We start from the raw sequence: 21,684 nt of genomic DNA on the forward strand, positions 1-21,684 counted from the left end.
GCCCTAAGAAGTTGAAGATTAACTATTGATCCAAAGGGGAAATTTGGGTGTGTCACCATTTGCGGCAGTACCCTAAAGGCAGGTATGCTGAAGGAGAACCACGGAGCCTGTGAAGACACATTTTCATAAGATAGATTATATTCTTTTTAATTACATCACATTCCCTTTAGTAAAAGGGAATTTTGCCAAAAAAAATGAGCAATGGGATTTAATAGACTATGCAATTTGTTGTGAAAAACGTCCAACTGAATGTCACAAGATCAAGTTTGGTTAACCCTCTTATCTTGGTTAAGTGCAGGAGTGCATACCACAAGCCACTCATTCTGTAATACGTTAAATTTTCAACTAAACCTTCTAAATGGAACCTCAGGTTCATCAGATTAAGTTTTTCCCCCCATTTTAATTAAGGACTTAATCCATAACAAAAAAAAAGTTACCTTTGAAATTAACTGCTACAATAAGAGTTATAAGTTAAATAATCAAAAGAATGGCATTATCTACTGGCCCAGTATAATTAGGCTACTCAAAGTAATGTTAGTCTCTGTGCCAGACACAACCACATCACCTTTAAAATTAGGCGAAGACTCCATCCATGAAGAACATGCACCCTTCCCAATGTGGGAGTTGTGTACTGCACTCAAGTACCTAAATACAGGGAACTTGACTCCATTTAACAGTTTACATTTGTACATTTTATTAGTTCCACAGCAGCCAAAGTAACACATTCATCTGCAAGGCTATTATGCACAAGGCATTAACTCCATGAGGCCAATTCAGCTGAAGGTAACCGTACAATCAGGATTAAACATGGCCTAATACAAGTCTGACCTGTACACACAGCAAACAGCTGACGTGTCCATAAACATATGTATGACGGACGGCAGGGAGAATGTATGAATTCATTATAAAGTCATATTGCACACATGTATTTCATGGGCACTTAGGTGAATCATCTGCAGAGAAACTGTATCCCCCACTGATATCCTAACATCTTAACACATAATGCGTTTGTCTATGGGAACTCAATGCCAATTCAGATTAATTAATAATTTTATTCACCAATTAAAAAAAGAGACACGTTAAAATTCAACTTCACAACAGTTCAATTGAGGGAGAAAGCCGATTCTGCACAGGCCAAAAATGTAACAATCCCTTAACATGCTGCAAAGAAAACTTCAAGTATTACGACATTTGACAGGCAAGGAGGCAGGGGCTGTCTAAAAAGAGGGAGAGAGGAAAAGAAAGTGGCTTAACTTCCATTCAAGTGTTCCACAAACACCGATTACGGGTATCGATCTTAAAACTCTGGTGTGTGGGGAGAGAGGGGGTAAGGAAGCCATTGTGCAAGTAAACCATTTAGCACTTGTGTTTGACCCCAGGCGATTGGACTTGCTATACATACATTAAGGGGGGGAGGGGGAGATCTCAAATCCAGCACATTAAGTCCCTTACTTGGAGGTAGAAACACATAGCTACAATGTTATGGTAACCAATGATTACAGTTGTAGGTTCTTGGTATCAATCAAGGAATGAACGGATATGACAACTCGAGTACTACACTGAGCAAAGTGCATTTCTACTTTCACTATTCCGGTTAAAATGTTGACGTGGAAGGTAGCAGTACATCAGACCAACCGGAAGCGAAACAAGCTTTACGTTCATTCTTACCGTGGATCTTAAAGGAAAGCTTTAAGAGATCACATGCCATCATCATCATCCTAAGAATTTTATTATTTAATTTTTTTTATTTTTATATATATATTTATATATATAAAAAAATAAAAAACCCTACAGACTGCAGTTCCTAGGTACGCCCATTACAAGCAAAGTGTGATGGAACAGTATTCAGATTTCTATACGGTAAGGCTTTGGCTGCATCAGTCCACTTCCTCTTCAGACTCCTCTTCCTCAGCGGTTTCCAACCAGGTGAGCCACTGATTCACCTGAAGAGTAACAAGAAAGAAGATAACAGGATGTCACAACTAGAGAAGGGCTGTCCTACATCCCGACAGGATTAATGACCGACTACAAACTACAAACGCATAATAGGACTTGTGGTACCTGGAATAATGCTTTCCCCTTTCCTGGGAATTCTTGTGTAATATCTTCTTTCCATGCAAGGAAGGCATCTTCTTCAATAATCTCCATATCGTAAAAATTCACAAAGTACCGTAGTAACATGCCTAAGAATGAAACAGACATCAATGTTAACCATCTCATCCTGCTCACACTGAGGAAGAGAGAGGAAACCTACCCCCCCCCCCTTACCTTTTGGGAAACCATTGGCGTTGCAGTGGACCTGCAGTGCATACAGGGCACTGACCTGCAGACTCACATGATCGTGCAGAAATTTCTGCATCACAGGTTTGAACGCAAGCAGCAGTTGTTTCTCCTGGTCGAGTTGCTCTTTTGACAGAGCTGATAACTGGTCATCTCCAACAATGCACATCTCATGGGCAATATACTGCAAAAAGCTTTTTAGTGTGGGTGGGGGGGGGGGAGAATCCACAAATTAAAACCAATGGTTAAATATATTTCGCAACTGGTCTGTTTCAACTCCAGGAGGGACATTGAGCAATATCAGGTAGGTAACCATACGCTGAACAGTGATCCTCTCTACAAACAAGGTATTTCAGTAGTAACTATACACTGGATTCTCCTCACCTAGTCATCAGTATGTTGATAAAGCCCTTGTCAGTGTGGAGTTTGGGTGAGATGTTATCTTTGATCCACTTGTAGATGACTTGTGGGGAGGGGTCAGCCTTTATCTGTTTCAGCAGCTCCTTCTCCAACTTCAGCAGTGGGAACAGAAAACTAAGCCCTTTTCCCTCTAGGATCTCCAACATTCGGTCCTTGTTCTGGTCAATTTCTGGAGCCACAAGAATTGTTTTACAGGTTGGCACATCCCACAAAACACACAAATTCCAGAATACCACTTGACACCAAGGCATTCTCCAAAGTTCACTGTAGATAAATGTGAAGCAACATTCCCATCAGTTAACTGAAACAGCTAAGAGAATCAACAGTAAACCTTTACACTAAGCTCTGCCAAATGGACAAGGAGTAACAACTAAACTGAAGGAGAAGTGATTCATTCAAAGTCTAAAAACGTACCAGGCAGCATCTTCTGCATGTTGACCTTGCTTTGTTGGAAGAGATCAGTTAGCCACTCACGATCCTTCAGCTTAGTGGTCTGCTGAAGGCAGAGCAGGAACAGAGGAAAATGGGTTCCATTTTCCAGGGGGTGAGCCAACTCCGCGACACTCACGAGCTCCACGATGATCGCTCTGGCAGCAAACTGAGCCAAGTATGACTTCACGAGGGGAATGTCCACCTCGATCTTTGGACACTGATCCAACACATTCAGAAAAGCCTGGGTGGGAAGAAGTAATCCAAACACTTAAAAAGTTACAATCCCAAACCATAAGCATTTTGAGGTTAGTTACAAAAAGAAAAGCACAACATGACTGCTTACTTGCATGAAGCCCTCCCCGCTAATGAGGTTCTCCGCGCGAAGGGCATTAATCAGAATGCTTGCGTGCTCTCTGTCATCGTCTGACCGCTCCAGAGAACACAGCAGAATCTTGCTCAACATCTCAGGTAAGAAGTGTTTGGGCGCTTTCATCTCCCTTATTCCGATCACACCTTCGTTGATGTTTTTACTGTTAAGGTACTCAGTCACAATATTCTCCTAAAAGGGCGAGATTAAAAGTGAACCACCGATCATTCAAAAAAAGTCATCCGAAGACACCGAACACTAGCATGAGAAAAAGGACACCTACAGTCATCTTCAGAAGCTCCTCCTTTGCAGGTGGCGGTTTCTTGCTCGTCTTTGGAGGCTTCTCTTGTATAGGAGGAGGATTGGTTTTTAGACCAAGCTGTGGAGGCTGATGGAGAGAACCGGCAGTGAAAAACGAGCCTCTTCTGCTACCCCAAAAACGTAGAAGACCGTGGCAAGTCCCTACCTGCCCCAATGGTGGGGTTTGAGTGCGAGGAGGTTGTGCACTTGGAGGAATCATGGTTGGTATCTGTGGCTGCAGCTTTGGCACTTGATTTTTATTCAGTAGGAATGACTGAGCAGGTCGCAGACTGATCTGGAAGCACAAGCAGGCTGTTAGTCTCAAAGGAGAAGAGGCAGCAGTTAGGTCTTCAATCATATTACTAGATCACACTAGGGTAATGGGGAAGAGTAGGATGAGAGAAAAGAACTGGGATTCAGATATAACGGCCAGCTCTTACCTCATCAGCATTGAGCTGTCCTTTCTTGATGAATCGAGGCGGCATGTCCTTGGACTGAGATTGCTGCTGGGACGAATGGCTCTGGCTCTGAAAATGCTGACTCTGCCCCTTCACACAGAGAAACCCCATCAGAACCGCTGTAAACGCCACAGCAATTACCCGCTAAACTTAAACACTAAATGCGAGGTGCTCTCTAAACCAATGCCCCCCCTCCAATTACGGAGGGTTGTACTAAGGGGTCACCTTGAACGATCTCTGAAATATCCCTTACCTGGTTTGATTTGATGAAAGGCTTGCTCCCCATTTCAAACTGAGACTGAGAGACAGGCACGATATGTCCAACGTGACCGTTGAACAGTGGATTTGTGCGATGACGTCCCAAGGTGGGTGAGAACCTGTCTTGTATGACTCCCGGACCAGTACCAATCCCACTACCTGAGAGCAAAATCATAAAAGCTTCAGGAATGGATTTAAACAATAGTTGCACTTGAAAATGGAGGGAAGGACCTAAAAAGTTAATTCCCCAAGATCAGGGACATACCTGGCATCTGTCCAAACATATCAGCTAATCCCCCAATAGCCTCCCTATCAAATTTCATCCTGCCTCCCACAAAGGGGCCTTCGGGAAAGAAGTCACTCCTCAATCCCTGGGACATATTCTGTGGAATAAACACCCCCAAATCCTGCAAAAATGAAGACAGCTTCAATGTGTCATGGTTAACTGTCAACTGGAAGTAAAAACCTCTAGAAAAGAAAAGAAACAAAATTTACACTGGGCACCGACTACCTTGAAATCTTTAACTGAACTAAAATTATACAGACCTTTACAGCCTCCTGACGAATCTGGTTAATCGTCTTTGGTCCATTATCAAGGAAAGCTTTGCGAGGAACCCAGCCGTTCTCCCGCAGCTCCACGGTATCTTGCAGCAGGAAACGAATCCTTGCTGCCAGATCTTTATTGCTCATTAGGGATCGCATACGGCCAAAGTACTGATCCATCAAAGACTGAAGGGAGGGGATTACAATGTTAAAGTATATATATATATCTTTAAAATGACTGTTATATAAACCTACTCTAAGAAGCTTACCTTGGCTTTTTCATGATCTAGTCTAGGCCCTACTGTCCTCATTATCTGACAGAGGCATTCCAAATCTTCACCCACATCCTTAAGTTGGACTCTCTTCTTCTTTTCCAAGAGCTGATAAACAAAGACATCTTCATGTCACCCCCTAAAAAAATCCATTCCTTGCACACACATAGCATTAGCATAAAGGGAAGACGCTTACTGTTTTGATGCACTTATGAAGGATAGATTCATGGATAAGATCAAGCTTGCCAAGTTCCCCAATGAATTTGATGTTGCCCAGCATCTTGATCTTGGCAATGGCACGCTGCTCCTCTTCCTCAGAGGACAGAGGGCCGTCGCGTTTGTCATAGACTTAGGGGGGGAGATGGAGCATTAGGAAACCACTCAAAAGCATGCAGACTGAACACTCCTGAAAACGCGCAATGACTCACTTTCAACATTTCTGGTGCGGTTCTCAAATTCATCTTGAAGCTTAGATATCAAGAGTCTCCTGAATGTCTGGAGGGGAAATGAAGCAGGTCAGTGCTGCGACCGCATTTGTATACGATTAAAATCCAATACAAGCTCCATTTTGAAAATTTTAAAATGTACCAGTTTCTACAGCAAGCACGAGACTCAAATCAGAAGAAAGACATTCGTCAACACTGAAAGCTGACTACAATTATAAGCAAAAACCACACTTACTGTGCTCTGTTTCTGTGATGTTTGAATCTCTGACGAAGGATCGTCAAAATTTGGCGCATCTTCAGCCAAACGCAGACATAGCTGAGCATATAGCGAGCTATACTTCGGCTCTTCGAGGGCTTTGTCCACAATCTAGAAGGAAGGAAATATAACTTGTTGATATTTACCTTTGCTTCTTCGAAATTAGTCTGACTGCCAGTTCTTGCAGAAGACAGCAGAGCGTATTCCGTGTCAAACATATGTACGATACACATCAGATCCTTACCAGCAAGATAATTCCTTTTAGGACGAGTTTTGAATCTACACCCACATTCAGGAGCTCAAGGCATAGCTTGTCAAATTTGTCTGGGGTCAACTTATTAAGTATGCTGGGGATGAAATACATGATTAATGGTCACAACTAGAAATAAGCGTCAAAAAGCAAAAATCAAGTATTAAACAACTGCGAGGAAACTGGTGGAAAAAAGAGAAAAACATAGAGACCAAACAACTCAGATGAACACAAACTGTTGGCTTCTACAAAACCCAAAGGTGCTGAATTTCAAAAATCTCAATCTCTGACAAAATTCCCGAACTCGCTGTGCGAGCTTAGCAGACACATACCCTCTTACTTTCCTGAAGATTGCGTCATGCCGTTCTTTTTCGTTGGAGTTGACATCTCGTCTAGTGCTTCGTGAAGGAACCCATCTCTGAACACTGGGCCCCGGGGGTTTCCCCAGGTACTCGCTGGACATCAAAACAATAAGTAAGCAATTACATATACTACTGCACAGTACAGATGAAAGGCAAGAAGCCCCTGAGCAAAAATTCTACAAGAGATTACTATGAGCTTTCGAAGCTGTCAAATAATGGTTATGGAAAATTATATATTTTTTTACCTGTTTCCGACAGTCTTGGGACAGTGCTGAGAAGCACCCCTACCCCCTCCTCCACCTGAAGAAGCACTGGAAAAGCAAAATATGATTAATAGACCTGTGTTGGGAAGCTACACAGTAAGGCAGGAATTAAGCAAACCCACTCCATCTAACACAGACAATATAAAGCCACAATTAAGAGTTATATTGGGATCAGAAAGCAACATGCACGATCTCAGTGAACATCCACTATAAGCATATCCAGCACAGGAAGCCCCATTAAGATCGAGGGTTTTTTGTGTTTGTTTTAAATCACACCTGAAACGAGAAGCACCCCCTTCTGCAATCACACTCTCCACTTTGGCGGCTTGACAACGAAGAATTTTCAAAAGAATAATATTCAGAGGTTGGAGTGAGGGGGTGGGAAGAAACGTACTGAGGGGGGGAAACAGAAAAGCAATTTGATTAGGTAGACCAAGAATTAACACTGCATTGCTGTTCAGGATGTGGCAAGAATAATCAGCTTATCGGAGTAAATGAGACCGACTGTGACAAAAAATAAATGCATTTCAACGCCCTTTGGGCGCTTTTGTGTTTGACTCGGTCGTGTTGCGGCGAAAAGAAATCGTAAGATGAGCTGAAGAGCCGCCAGAATTTCGCCCATGTCAGCAGTCATACTGGAGAGTTACTGCTATCGGTGCATGCAAACGGAGCCGTGGGGATGAAGGCAGCGGATCCCCAGCTACCAGATAGGCGCGATGCCCGGTTAGGGTGTCGCGCCTGGTGTGCTGCAGGGACACGCGTATGCGGCAAGTTACCGGGCACTTTAACTTGCAATAATACAGACACCCATCCAAGAGCCCAGTTAAGGGGCGAGTTTTTTTAAATAATAAGCAGCCTGCAGTAGTCCAGGACAACAATTTTAAAACCCTCTTCAAAAGCAGGTTTCCCCCATGGTCTCTCCATACTTTTTATTTATCTTACCAAGTACCTTCTTATTTAGCGATGGAAATCTGATTTCCCAAGACTGATATACAGAATAAAGCATGTCTGCAGATACTCCCAATCTCGTGCCAATGCAGCACACGATACAACCCAACCAATACATCTAACTGCATGTTTCGCAGAGGAAAACATAACAACGTTCTTTTTAAAAACGGACAGCCACACATTAGGTAAGGAGAACGCCGGTCGTGATGGACAAAAGCCATGTTGACCCTCTGCGACGCCATTTTCTACGGCGGTACCTAGCTAACAAGCTTGCTTAACAGCGCCACATAAAGAAAAAGCCGTAGCAGCCATTTTATAAGATCTAGCAAGCTACTGGCCAAAGAACCGGCAAAAAAAATATTGACCATACCTCCGTTAACACGACTTCAGTCTTGCGAGTTCGGTTTGACACCAAGAGAGAAAAATGTCGAAGATAAACGATTAAATCTGTAGCAGATTCTTAAATAACGCCAATCGGGTAGGGATTTCTCATAACCACTGACTAAAATGTACTTGCTGTCGGTCTACGTCACGCACGAATCCAAATTTTTATTAGTTGGTCAGGACAGAAAACATGTTAGTTGTCTACGTCAGGTTAAATCGCGCTTGGCCAATCAGAAACTGCCTACATGTCTCGAGGGCGTTTCCCTGCGACGTGCAGCCTTAAAGGAAAGGAGTTGGCCCTGCCTCCCTTGGGGTTGGTTGATTCGTACTATAGTCGAGTTTCAGGAGTTTGTTTTCTGCGAATGTTAATTAAATAAATTCAAGTGATCAAAAAAGTTTACCAAATTAAAATTATTGTTCGCCTTTAATTCAAGATGACAAATCCAAGCCAAAAATATATCTATGTTTGCTCACGACGTAGTACAATTTTGTCTTATCTATTATCCATCCATATATCTATCTTCTAGTCATTATGTGTATAATATAGGCAATAGCTAGCTAATTTTCGGGTATAAACCAGGGCTTCACCGGTTCCACAAATTTATCGTGATCTGCAGAAAATCCGCAGATGAAGTCCTGGTTATGTCTTTTTAAACATTCATGATGAGGAAGGGAGCTCTCGCTACGCAAAATGCTGAGAACCTATGGCTCATGTTTTATAACTTACCACAACTATCCTGAGATTGTAAATTTTGCTAGAGAGATATTAGTGATTGTGTGTGTGCGCGCGCGCGTGTAAATTTTTGTGTATGAACACAATTGTCACGTGCTTTTGTGAAGTAGAACAGCTAATATATTTTGCATTAGCTCTTGTATATATACTCTTTAAGGTTAAATTATATGGTAATTGGTTGTTTGTCTTAAATTACGTTTATTGTAAGCCTTTATGTGAATCTGTTTTCTACTGGTGAAACAACTGCAAAAACATTTAATTCATGAGGGATACTTATTCTTTCATAGACGCCACTACCAGGGTTATCCTGCTGTTCAGCCAACTGTTTCTGTTCTTTATTTGAATCATTTTCTTGTAGAGTGTGAGACAGCGCTTCTTAAATGTTTATTAGTTAACAAAGAATGACCCATACAGAGATCTCCCCATGCTGTGTGGGTTTCCGCTGGGCGCTCCCGTTTCTACCCTCAGTACCAAAACGTTGGTTTAAGTGAACTGACGAATGTACATTGTATGTGGCAGGAGAACACCCTGGACGGAGTGCCAGTCCGTCACAGACCGCACACACTCACTCATCCACTCATCCTCTCAATTAGAAATGGAACATATTCAGATTGAAGTAATTTAGCAGCATTAAAGACAGAACGTTTCTGAAACAAACCCAGTAGGAAAGTAGAAAATGCTTCAAAGGAAATCTGTGTGTCGCTAACAGAGATTTAAGTGATCTTTAGTTATTATTAATAATCATGGTCAAGTTGATGTCAACTACAGGTGACCATGCATTATAGGAAGCACTGTATTCTGTCTGGGTCTTCAGGCAACTCTTTACCTTTAGCGTTATGGTCTCTTCCACTCAAAGTCATTGTGTTGCAGCCATCCAAGGTGACATTTTGTCAAGGGGCCCAGAATTCCTTGCTACGCCCTGCTCTTAGTGCAAGTAGTGTTCATATAAAACACCCAACATTAGAAAGCTTCACTCTGGCCATTTTTGCTCCAGGTGAAAATGCAGGCATGCATGGTATCCCTAAATGTCTTTGCCAAAGGCAATGATATTCTTCCTATCCTACTTCGTCGTTCTCCAGCCTTCACATCCTGTCACAGAAAATGCTATATTCTGAAAAATTCTGATATTTGTCCTCAGAGATATGTCAGTACTTTTGAAGAATTTTACATCCTTCGATGTCTTTCATCGCAGCCAGACTGCATGCTTTTGTTGACTGCTGAATCCTTTGTTCTTGTTGAGATCTTCAATTATATAAACAGATACTCAAGCTGGATGTTATACATGCTCACTGTGGTATGACAGTGGAATGACTGCAGAAAGCAGATGGCAGCTTACCTGCTCTGTTAGCTTAGGCTTCGTTTATTTGTTAGTTCTTTGTAGCTATAATGTTACTTAGTATTGTTTTCTCAATGATAGTCACAGAGTGACAAATAAAGGCCCACATGTCTGTACCTGGAGCTGAAAATGTCAATCTATATCAAACAATGAGACCATCTGGCTCGATGAGCTACCCCTCCAAAACTAAGAGGGCTTCACAGTCAGGCAGATAACCATGACAATTGTGCATTTTGTGAGAAAAGCACTGAATTTTCCACACTTATAGCAAAAATCTGAAAAAAAAAAAAATGGCTATTGGGCCATCACAAATTTGGTTATTGGGCCCTTACTGACACTGAACCGCATGCTGAGTTTCACACACACGTAAATTATAGGGATAGGGGGTTGTAACCCCCTCAATAATCAAAGCTACCTAATACAGTTAACTCTCCAATAATCACATCTCCCCCTATATGGATGGAGGCCTCAACTTCCCCAATGTTTAAACAAACATTATGCCCTTGGTTTCACAGCAGTGTTGTTGCCAGGGTGCCTCTCCATTAGATTGTCATCTGGTAGAACAAGAACTTAAATAATAACCAATAAAAAATAATACCAATAAATGACAATTTGAAATTTTTAAGGCCGCCACGGTTGCTGTCTTGGGGAAAAAAATGGTGACCATTTTGAATTTCAGGTGACCCACATGAGTTATCTGACTGGAAATTCCCAAGAAGTATGTAACCTAAATGAATTTAGTTACATATATGCTTCATTCATTTTACTCTTCATCAGTCTAAAAAGTTGTGAGTCATTTTAGAAAATGACTGCCATTGCTGCCATGTTGAAAATTTGTGCTGGTCCTGTATCCAGATTTTTTCATATGGTCTTTGGCTATAAGTGTACAGGATTTGGTGCTTTTATCACAAAATGCACAAATGTTATGTTTCTTTCTCTTTTTTTAAGCTAAGTTACCAGTTTCAGTGGCTCCTCCCACTTTTGGGAGCCTGTACACCAACCGGAACAAACATCCCACAAATAGGAAATAATAATCTCTTATTAAAGGAAAACATCGTGTCATAATAGATGCAGCCTTTTCAGTAACTAAATTCAAGATGATCATTACGTTTGTCCATAATCAATGTGTGTGTTCACATCAGAATTACAGTGTAGAAAAACAAAATTAAATGCATTTGCACAGATATAAAAATGCTACAACTTTCAAATGCAAGAATTGAGGAAAAAAATTGACATTTGTATATGTATATCCTCTTTGGAGCATCTTAACAGATGCAATGCAATTGATAGTCAGCCAGTGGAAAGCCGTAACACTGATGAAATTGAAAGCAGTGAAAACATCCCAGAGGTGTCAGCAGAGACAGTTTCAGCTAGATTTCAATTAGATATAATGTCTCAGGTTAATAGTAGATGTTCTCAGTTTACTTGCAAGTTTGATATGCAACAGTAGTAATGTAAATCTGGGGAAATAAAAGCACTAATTAAACCACTGTCACAAACAAGTATGCCTGCAGGAAATAATCTCTTGTTGGACGTGTAGCATTTATCTATTAGCCTTGATGAAAAAAATAAGAACGTAACAAACAAGGATGCATAATATAGAGGCTGGAAATATTAACACTACAATGTATTGTCTATTAGTAATTTCTGAACATTACTTTCTGATGCATTCTTATGCATGTTGGGAAGAGAGACTAAATTAATCTAAATAGAATAATAAAATCTGAAGTAAATATACACGTTTGCATTAACCCTGACCGGTGACTGGAAACATCTGTTTGAAGTCAATACGTTAAACCAAAGTATTTTTGTATGAAAAATGTATTTTTCTCCAGAAGAGGGCACTGTTGCACAAAATAAAGGAAGTTGCGGTTCACTTTAGTTGAGTGTTTAGGGAAATCGCTGACTTTGTCATTAAAATTAGTCACGGTGGTAGGTCTTTTTCCTATACAGAGCTTTGTAAATGTTGATAATTGTGATTTCCAGCAGCCAATGATTTCCCATAAAAAGATTGTTTACAGTCATTTTAAAAAAATAGAACACAGTCAATGGAGAGAAGGGATACAATATAGGGGCGCAAGGATGTCAGTCCATTGCTCGGCACACGGACACAGTCACAGGTTACAGGCAGCGTACTGTAGGGCTCCATATCCAAGTCCATATCTTTGGACAGTGGCAGGACCTCTGGGGAAACACAGCATCTCCACACACACAGGGACCACGTGGCATTTGAGCAGTGATTAAGGGTTATGTGTCCCTCAACTCTTCACATACAGACCATTGTGGATATTGATTAAGCGCTTAAACACACTAGCAGAAGAATAACACCAACGGAAGTGTGATATCCCGCTATAATTTCCTTTTCATTATGAATACTTACAAGGCAAAAGTAATACTTCAAGAGCAGTAGTCTTATTTATAAAATACCAGTGCAGAGTTTATTGTAGGATTTAGTGTCAACTACACAGTATATGAATAAAGACATCTGATATTGTAGGGTTATGTAATGCAGATATATTAACACATTCATTACAAATAGATTAACATATAGAACATAAAGTGTCTGCTAAATGAAAATAAACATTACAGACTCATATATCAAAATAATGGGGAAAGCAGTACTGTCATGCCAATGTATCAAAGTGCAATTTGATTAATACAAATTATGGTTAGTCTAATGTATTTCTGACACAGGTATTAGCGGTCTTGATTAATCGGTCTGCATGAGTAGGAGGGGGCTATGGTTATCATTAGCTTGTCTTGTTGAAAAGTCATCAGTTAAATGGCAGCATGTTTTGTATTTCTTGCCGAAGGAGCTTTGCTGTATAAACATGTCAATATATCAAAATACATTCTTATGAAACCAATGACATTTTGCATATATTACTGTGGAGGGTTTTCCAGTGGAATCTCTAATGCAGAAAATTTAAGGTCAGTTTATAATCAGGCCTCTGCAATGATAATATTTTGAGAAAAAGATGGATGAAAAACGGATGAAAAAGATCACAAGATTTTTGCAATAGACAATTGTCCAAGTAGTCTTTCATTACAGTCATTCATGTGTGTATATATATATATATATATCAGACTTTTCACAGAGCAAATTAAAGATCATTGAAACACATTTCTCAGCATTTTAGTAAAGATGAACTCAAAAGAACATGCTGATTCTAATGACCATGTACCTCAAACGCTACAAAATGTTTACTTAGTAGCAAAGGATATATGGGGTTTTTAAAAAGGCGAATTCTCTAGGCCAGGATAAACTTATCCTTAACCTCAACACTTCAATGTACAGAAAGGAAAAAAAAAACCTGAAAGGAGCTTTGATAATCTGCATGGCCGCAGGGAGTATTTTCACCAACAGTAAAAACACTCTTTCACTGGCTTGCTGTTTAACCTTGTATGGGTCATTCTTACTCCATTAACTCCATGTGCAAAATTCCAGACCCATATTATACACCCACCCGGTGACACCCCCTCTGAAATACATAGACAGGATAAATTAAAAGTTATGTTTTTTAACATCAAAATTGGTAACACATTTCTACAAAAAAATAATAAAAAATCAGGTTTGAAATGGTACTTCGCTCTTCACATATTATTGTAGGGAGGTATTTAATTCTACTTATTTAGGCCTTTTTGCAATCAAGGTACAGTAGGTGTTGTAACGTGAACATCGTCTTAATATGAAGTTAAACAGAATGGTGTGTCTGCCAATTCCCAGGTCCTTGGAAAGCTTGTTTCATCCCCTAGAATCCAAATCACAATCAGGTTAATTGGCCACGTACAGTACACTATATGGGTAAAAGAAAGCAGACACCAGATTGTCCAACATCTCCATCGCGAAACAAGAGTACAGTATTAGAGTACAGTAGTGAGTTGTTATAATAATTTCCACTCTTCTGGGAAGCCTTTCTATTTGATATTGAAACACTGCCGCCACTCAGGTTGGGTATTGATGCCGGGTGATCGGGTCCCTTTCCGTGAGTTTGTGTGTCTTATCACTTTGCAGCTGAACTTGTTCCCAGATGTTGCCGCTTCACAATCGCTTCATGCCTTGCAGTCCAAGGCAGTTCTAGCAGGACCGAAATCTGACGAACTGACTTGCTGGAAAGATGGCTTACCATGACCTTGCCAGGCGGAAAGTCACTAACGTCTTCTGTAGCACCACTCATTCTGCTGCCAGTGTCTTTGGCTGGAGATTGCAAGCAATGGATGAAGGTTACATGGGCCATTCCTGTGATTACTAGGGGTGCACACATACTTTAGGCCATATAGTGTATGTTCACACTCATCAGGAATTTGTCAATGCCGAAGACACATAAGCAAGTAAAATATCCTGCATGGTGACTCTTAGTTTGTACCCTTTCAGGAATTAGACTGAGATGCACGATGGATCACTGAGAGCAGCTGGCCCACTTATACTTGAAGTTGTTTCATATGCAGGAATATGGCTCTCCGTTTAGCTGTGAACATGTGGACATTTCCCTGTGATTTAGTGAATCAATACTCCAGTCAGAAGCAAATATGTGGACATTTCCATTAGCCCCGATGTCCACCCATCGGTGAGACTTCAGGTGTTTTCCCCACAGTTAACTGATATTCTTCTCCAGCAAATGCTTTGTTGTTGTCGAGTCCTAATTAGCAGATTTCTTCAACTGTGCATTGTAGACCTTTTATTAAAGGAAACAAGACTGGCTGTCAGCTTTCTTCATTTTGAGGACCTGTGTGCAGGTATGCGTGTAGATATTTATGAGTCTTGGAGAGATGCATCTGGAGAGATCACAAGTGTATTACAGGTTTTTCAGAGCCATGGCAACCACAAACATGGATAGTTAGTATTCTGTTCTTCATTCAGCTGATGCTTTTATTGAAACCAGGGCTAGACAATTATTGGAGCATTTGGGGGACTTGAACCAGTAACCTTCTCAATAACTGTTAAAGCATCCTAACCTGCGCAGCCACAGGCTGCTCACTTGGCGTGTGTGTTTGTGACTTTGGCTTTACAAAGCGATTGGTACAGTGAATTAGTGGGTAGCACCTCTAACCTCCTGGGCTGCAGGTTTCAATGCTTCCTCTGCTCTCTGTGTGCAGTTTGCATGCTCTCTCTGTTGTGAGGGTTTGATCTTGGTACTCCGGTTTCCTCCCTCCATCCAAAGATGTGCAGCTAGTCAAAATGCCATCTCTAAATTGTCCATGATGTGTGATAATGTATGTGCCCTGTGGTCGACAGGCGCACCATCCAGTGTGAACTCTCTTCTTGTGCCCTGCAAAAGAGAGCAGATGGGAAATGAAAGCTTCTCCAATTCCAGGCTTTAAAAATAAACCTATAAACTATAAACTGGAAAAAAATATATCAGGAAATGGAAGCAAAAACCACCATATTGCTCCAGTCACAAATAAACTAATTTCCCCTCTGGGGATATATAGAAAAGGGGAGGGGTGATTATATTAATCACTTCATTTACAGTGATAATTTAAGATGAAAACGTAAGCTGCAAGTTGGCGTGTATTACTAATTTTCCGAAATCCTCCCCACTTAACCTAAAGTCTACCAAATAGCTTTACTGTTGGCAAAAATAAATAAATCTCTACCTACACCATTACATATATACTCCTTGTTGGATTCTCCAACAAGCCAAAGGCAGCTGAATTTAGTGTGGAATTATTGTATAGGTGTCTTTGCATTGATCCTGCCGAATATGTGCGGTGGGGTGCAGTCAAGGACAATGTTAAACATGATGAAGTGCAAATATTCAGGCACGATGTGGGAATCTGTGTTATTTTTCTCACCGGGTTGGAATGGTGGCCAGCATGTTCGAGACAGCAGATTTAGGCAGTCCCTTCAGTAATCATTTTTTATTTTTCCTGTGCTGGCTTTTCCCTGTCCCTAAGATTTGTGTGCCCTCCCTGCCTCCCTGGGGAAGGAATATTGATCGTCTTATACCTAGTGGTGATATCAGCCAGTATTATCGGTTTCATTAGGCATTTGAAATTCTGGATGTACTAATTCCTTTAAATTACAGGGTGTAGCTGAGACCGGTCCTCACCCTCCCTGACCTGAGTCCTGCTTCTTCTGGTCCAAAGTAAATTTACAATTTATAAAAAAAAAAAAAACTATGTTCAAAGTGGGTGTTGTGATGGTGAGCACTGTTGTGTAGCCGTTGCACATCTGCAACCAGGGTTTGAGATTCTCACCCTGCTCTGTGCGAGTGGAGTCTGCATGCTCTTCCTGTGGGGTTTTCTCCAGGTTCTCTAGCTTTTCCACCCATAGTTTTGGTTGTAGGTGTGAATGGGCATCAGAGAAAGCTGCCGATCCTGGGTTATTCCCTGCCTTGCGTCTGTATGGCAGATAGATGGATGGACCTAGCTGATAGATATATTCATGTTGTGATGTTATCAAGAAATCACTTCTTCTTTAAGTCTAGAAGTCTAATCTACAACCTAATGAGCCTTCATGTAGCTCTGTGTACCCCTGCTGTTAACTATGATTTTCTTGCTACCACTCCTGAAAGGGATTGTAGTTGGTCACTGTGGCTTAGTTACTTTGTTCAGAAAAGTAATTATGTTTTTTTTTTCCCTCAAACTTTTCCCCCCTTTTTGGCAATTACTTTCCACCAGGAGTTCAGTAAAGTTCAGTGGAGTAAATCAATAAAAATCACGCTGCTGAAAATAACTTTGTTTATTATGCGTCACCTATGATACTTTTTCCCTTTGGTGTGCAGAGTGAGAATCAGGCTGTGTTTTCACAGAGAAATCCTGGGTCTTGGTGTCTTTCCATGGCACGACCACCTGAGCTCATTTACCTTGAACATTGCGAGTCCTCCAGGCCTAAGACGGCACAGTGATAAATGAGCCATCTCCCTGTCCATTTGAACCTACATCCAAGCTGTCAAGTGGCATTTGATCAATACTGTCAAGACACTACATTTTCCATCTGGCCCTTAAACCCTGATATTGATTCAGAGGGACCAGTGGCTGAAAGGAGAATATACAGTCACTGCAACAATTCTTTATTTTAGTTTTCTTTAAACTTTTAACTTTATGTAATGTGTTTTTTGAGGGGTCTGCGCCTGACTCTAATCTGTCAGGTGGCTGGAAGTCTAAGAAGAGAAAAGACACTGCATTCTGCAGGTGAGAGTATATACGAAAAAATTGAAGTTGACTCTTGCTCAGTACTGGCCAATAAGACTCCATTGCACTATTTAAAGGATAATCACTGCACTCTTGTAGGGATCGCTAAGAACCTCCATGCAGCAAATCACACATCTGCTAATGGTCATAAGAACAGGCTATTTCATATGAAGGCTATTGGATTATGGTTTGAGTTCCTGCCCTGGCTCCATATGCACTGGTGCTGCATTTGTACAGATTTCCTCCTAGCATTCATGCTTTCTTCCATTATAAAAAAAAAAAACAAGTGAATCAGTGTCTCCACTGTGAGGGACCTTCATCCCACCCAGGGCGACCCCTGTTTCATCCTCTGTGTTTCTTTAGATAGTCTCCAGCATCACTGCAACATCACTGCACAAGATAAGCTGTTATGGAGGACAGATGCATGGATAGATGGATGGATGTAGATTTTTTCAGCATAAGTATGCACTGGCTGGTCCCGGGTATATTATTCCTATAACATAAATAATGTTCCTTTAAATTTGCAACTAATGATTCATAGGTCCCATATAAATGACTTGATACTTTGTAAAATTTAGAACATAACATTGTTGATCCCACTTTGAGGTTTTTACATTTATATTGAAGCGTATTTTTTTTTTTTTGACAGTGTATCACAAGGTGTTTCATGTGCTTAACATAATAATTCAGTAGTGACAGAGGTATGACTGTATGCCAAGTGGCTTTTCGAAAATCATCACGCCCTGACTTAAATAACACGGTTCTACGATACGATACATGACCCCCGTCACTCAGGCACGCCCACAGAAATTCTGATTTCAGTATCATTTAATTTGAGCAAACAGAAACTAAAGGCAGCGTACGTTTTCTACTTGCTGAGGCTGTCTAGGTATTTCGAAAGCTAATTTATTTTCAGGATGAACCCGGTATTGTTGTGTGACTCTGAGCTTTTGAGCCGAGGGGGAAAAAAGAAAGAAAAGCAAACAGTACTTGGCTTTCTGAGCGGCTCGACTGTCCTGAAGCGAAAGGTTTCAATATGCCATTGATGGGATGTGTCAGACAGGCACCAGCACTGTGCGTAGCTGCTATTAGAAGTTCGGTTTTGGAGTGATGCTATGTATGTGATGGTGTTATTTTAGTTATAGAGAATTCTGTGCCAGGCTTTCCATATCACACAAGGTACAAAAATACAATGACAAAAAAGATGTGTGACAGTTTCTAGGTGTTGATTCACAGCCCCCAGGTGTGGGATTGAATCCGCTTTCGGCTCTCTTTGTGCAGTTTACATGGTTTGCCCCTTGTGTTCACGCTGATTTCTTCAATTCACTGTATTTGTCCGAAAAGATGTGGTCCAGGTGATTTAGTCGCTCCAGACGATCCTTTTGAGCGCTTGAATATGTGTGTGTGTGAAATCCCTGTAATGGACCAGAATCTCACTCAGCATAATATTCCTTGGACCGGATACTTCCTTTGAAAACCATGGATTGACTTAATCCCGACTCTGCCACAGGTTAATTAAAAAGAGGGGCAGACTGGCAACTAAAGGCAGCCTGGGAATTTGCTGGCAAGCAGTCGTCAATGAGGGACGAAATGAGGGAGGGGTCCTCTTTGAAAGCGGTCCCTTACGGCTGATTGGGGCGACTCACAAAATCACTACATTTGGGCTAGAGGGATTTGTGTAGTTAGCCGTAAAAGAACTTAAGCTCTAAGCAATGGCTGAATCTTCCCTTCAAACACAATTAATATCCATCCTGTGTGGTACTGGTGAATTGACCATATGGCTGATCTCATCCACACTATATATAACATCCCAGTGAAACAATGTTCTTTATAAGGCAGATATAGTGTATATTACTGAATGTTGCCATTCATTGTCTGGTCAGCTTCTTTCCATTATGTTGTGGTCTGAAATGAAAGCTAGTAGGTGGACAGTACTTAGAGGGAATAAAAGAAAATGTCATATAGGAATGTGTGGGCGACAAATTCCCAATAACAGAAATTTTGCACCGATGGGGAATGGCGTTTCCCACATCCTTGTAGTGTATAGTAGCTGGAAAAAATAGCAATTAAATTAAATATGATGTGGAATGGTATCCTGTTAGAAAATCCTACCACTTAACCAACTTAGGTAACACTATAGAATCAATAATTTTTTAATAATGCTTTTTGCATATTAATAACAGCACAAATTTTATAGTCGAGTTCTTGTTTGGTGGAGATTTATCATAAACGTACTGTGTATGACTACACAACTGCTATAGACCTTAATAATATAAAGAAGTCATGTTGTCTAGTGTTCCTGTTGTTTCTAAGAAAATGATTATTATTGAACAATAAGGTACATCTCTTTAGAATATTTTGCCTACCCTAAAAATGCAAATTTGATTACCTTTGGCTTGGAGCCTCGCTAACCTAAAGGTGAAAGGGAAAGAAAAATTATTTTTCGTTTGGGTTTGTAAAAGGCCACCATACATTTTTAAATTATGAATTTTTTATAATGCAATCGCTTAACCCCTTAACACCCTTAAGCCCTACACAGCCCTAACCTTATCCAAGAGTAATCAAACAAAATACAAGACTTGTGGCATTTTTATATCATTCACTCGTTTTTATAAGACTGAGTTAATCCAAATGGGAACCTGAAAAATGTCCATAAAGGTAAGGAAGTTTCAGGTTTTACCGCACTATGGGGGCAATTTGGTCCCCAAATGTTATCTATGCAAACCTATACACACACAGACACACACAGACACACACAATTGGAAAATTGACAAAACATGACATTGGATTTGACAGGATAATTATACTAACGTGCATGGCAGGACATTTATTGACATGGTTATTTTCTTGATTTTCCCTACCTGCTGCAGTAGAGGCAAATATGTTGCATTTCATTGACAATGCAGGTCTCAACTGCCGGCACCTCCAGTGTTCAGCCTGGCAAAGCGGAGCAGAAATGCTGACCTTTCTCCTGTCACAGACCTCTGAAGGGAGCATGTTTGCATGCATGCATTTTTAACGAGGCAATCTAAATTAAGAGAGCTGACCAGCTCAAATAAGCAAAATAATTTTCCCCTTCCAGCAGTTTCACAAATGTACAACAAGAGCAGCATCAGAAATGGACTTGGTGGTAAAACAATGTTAAACTCAGTGTATAAAAAGCCATAAGAAAATAAGAAACCTGGCATGTGCGGTTTGTGTACAAGGAGGACAGCCACCATACGCCAGGGTCTCAATGTCAAATGTAGTTAGCAACTCTTTGAATTTAATTTGTGTTACTAAAGCGTGCCGCCCTCTAATCAGACAGTACATTCATTTCTATGAAACCAGTGCTAACATTAATTATTAACTTCCCCAGAGAGAACAAGGAATCTTCCAAGACCTAACACAGAGGAATACATTCTTGATGTCTTCAAACACACATTTAAAACATATTCTAATCAAGTCTTCCCGTAAGTCCATTTTAAATACGAGAATCCTGCCACCTAGCCGCCATGATCAAAAGAACAATTTGGAAGATGGATGGATGGATGGAACGCTGAAATAACTGACCAATTACTGTTCTGTTACTTTGAAGCCAATAAGTGACTCTTGTGCTGTGACTGTATTTCCCTCTGACTCTGAGTCCGGTTCTCTGTCAAGGCTGCCAGTTTGATGCAGCAGTAAGACTCGTTCCAGGTCATCCTGGCCATGGACAGTAGGAATTTGTCCTAAATATAGACATGGACAAAAAGAAGAGAATAAATGGGGAGTCGATGCTCTTAGTGACTACTGAAAAATTGGTTATTATCAAATATGTTTGATATATGAGCCTCTCTTTGTGGCCGAGTTGCCATTTGCCAACTGCTATTTTAAATGTGATTTATATCATTGTCAGGTAATCAGGAGAGTACTGGCTTCAGGGTGAAACCGAAATATCCCAAATTGTCTACGGAGACTGCTTTGTCACACAGCTACTGAGGGTGAAACTATGAGGTCTTTTCATTTTGCCCATTTCCACATTCTAAAACATTCTAGTACATTCTAACATCAATTGATGTAAGTTCTTTAAGTACAATCTGGTCTCGGAGCATCACTTGCCCCCAAAAGCAAGCATTTAACAGCAAAGCGAATGGTTCAAGCACAATCTGAGAGATCAGTTAAATTTAATTTGTCCAATGTGTTACTGTCAGTACTGAAGTTTGACAGCTTGTAAATTATTGTCCTGTTGAAGAGATATCCAAAATAAATATTCAGGAA

At 40.7% G+C, this 21,684-nt stretch overlaps 1 protein-coding gene across 1 annotated transcript; it reads right to left on the reverse strand.

Moving 5' to 3' along the window:
• Window positions 1-669: 669 nt before the first annotated feature.
• LOC125704120 (eukaryotic translation initiation factor 4 gamma 2-like) lies at window positions 670-21,128 on the reverse strand. Its single transcript, XM_048969448.1, has 21 exons — window positions 21,016-21,128; window positions 7,184-7,300; window positions 6,890-6,955; window positions 6,615-6,737; window positions 6,277-6,379; window positions 6,012-6,143; window positions 5,759-5,825; window positions 5,527-5,678; window positions 5,328-5,438; window positions 5,062-5,244; window positions 4,781-4,922; window positions 4,511-4,674; window positions 4,240-4,347; window positions 3,966-4,094; window positions 3,783-3,887; window positions 3,476-3,691; window positions 3,115-3,373; window positions 2,665-2,869; window positions 2,269-2,474; window positions 2,062-2,183; window positions 670-1,943 (listed from the first exon to the last, which is right to left on the reverse strand). Exons 1-21 carry the CDS (start codon window positions 21,126-21,128, stop codon window positions 1,878-1,880), a joined length of 2,889 nt encoding a protein of 962 aa, XP_048825405.1. The 3' UTR covers window positions 670-1,877.
• Between the last annotated feature and the right edge of the window lie 556 nt (window positions 21,129-21,684).

This window comes from Brienomyrus brachyistius, chromosome 11, assembly GCF_023856365.1.
Source record: "Brienomyrus brachyistius isolate T26 chromosome 11, BBRACH_0.4, whole genome shotgun sequence".
Taxonomy (NCBI): Eukaryota; Metazoa; Chordata; class Actinopteri; order Osteoglossiformes; family Mormyridae; genus Brienomyrus; species Brienomyrus brachyistius.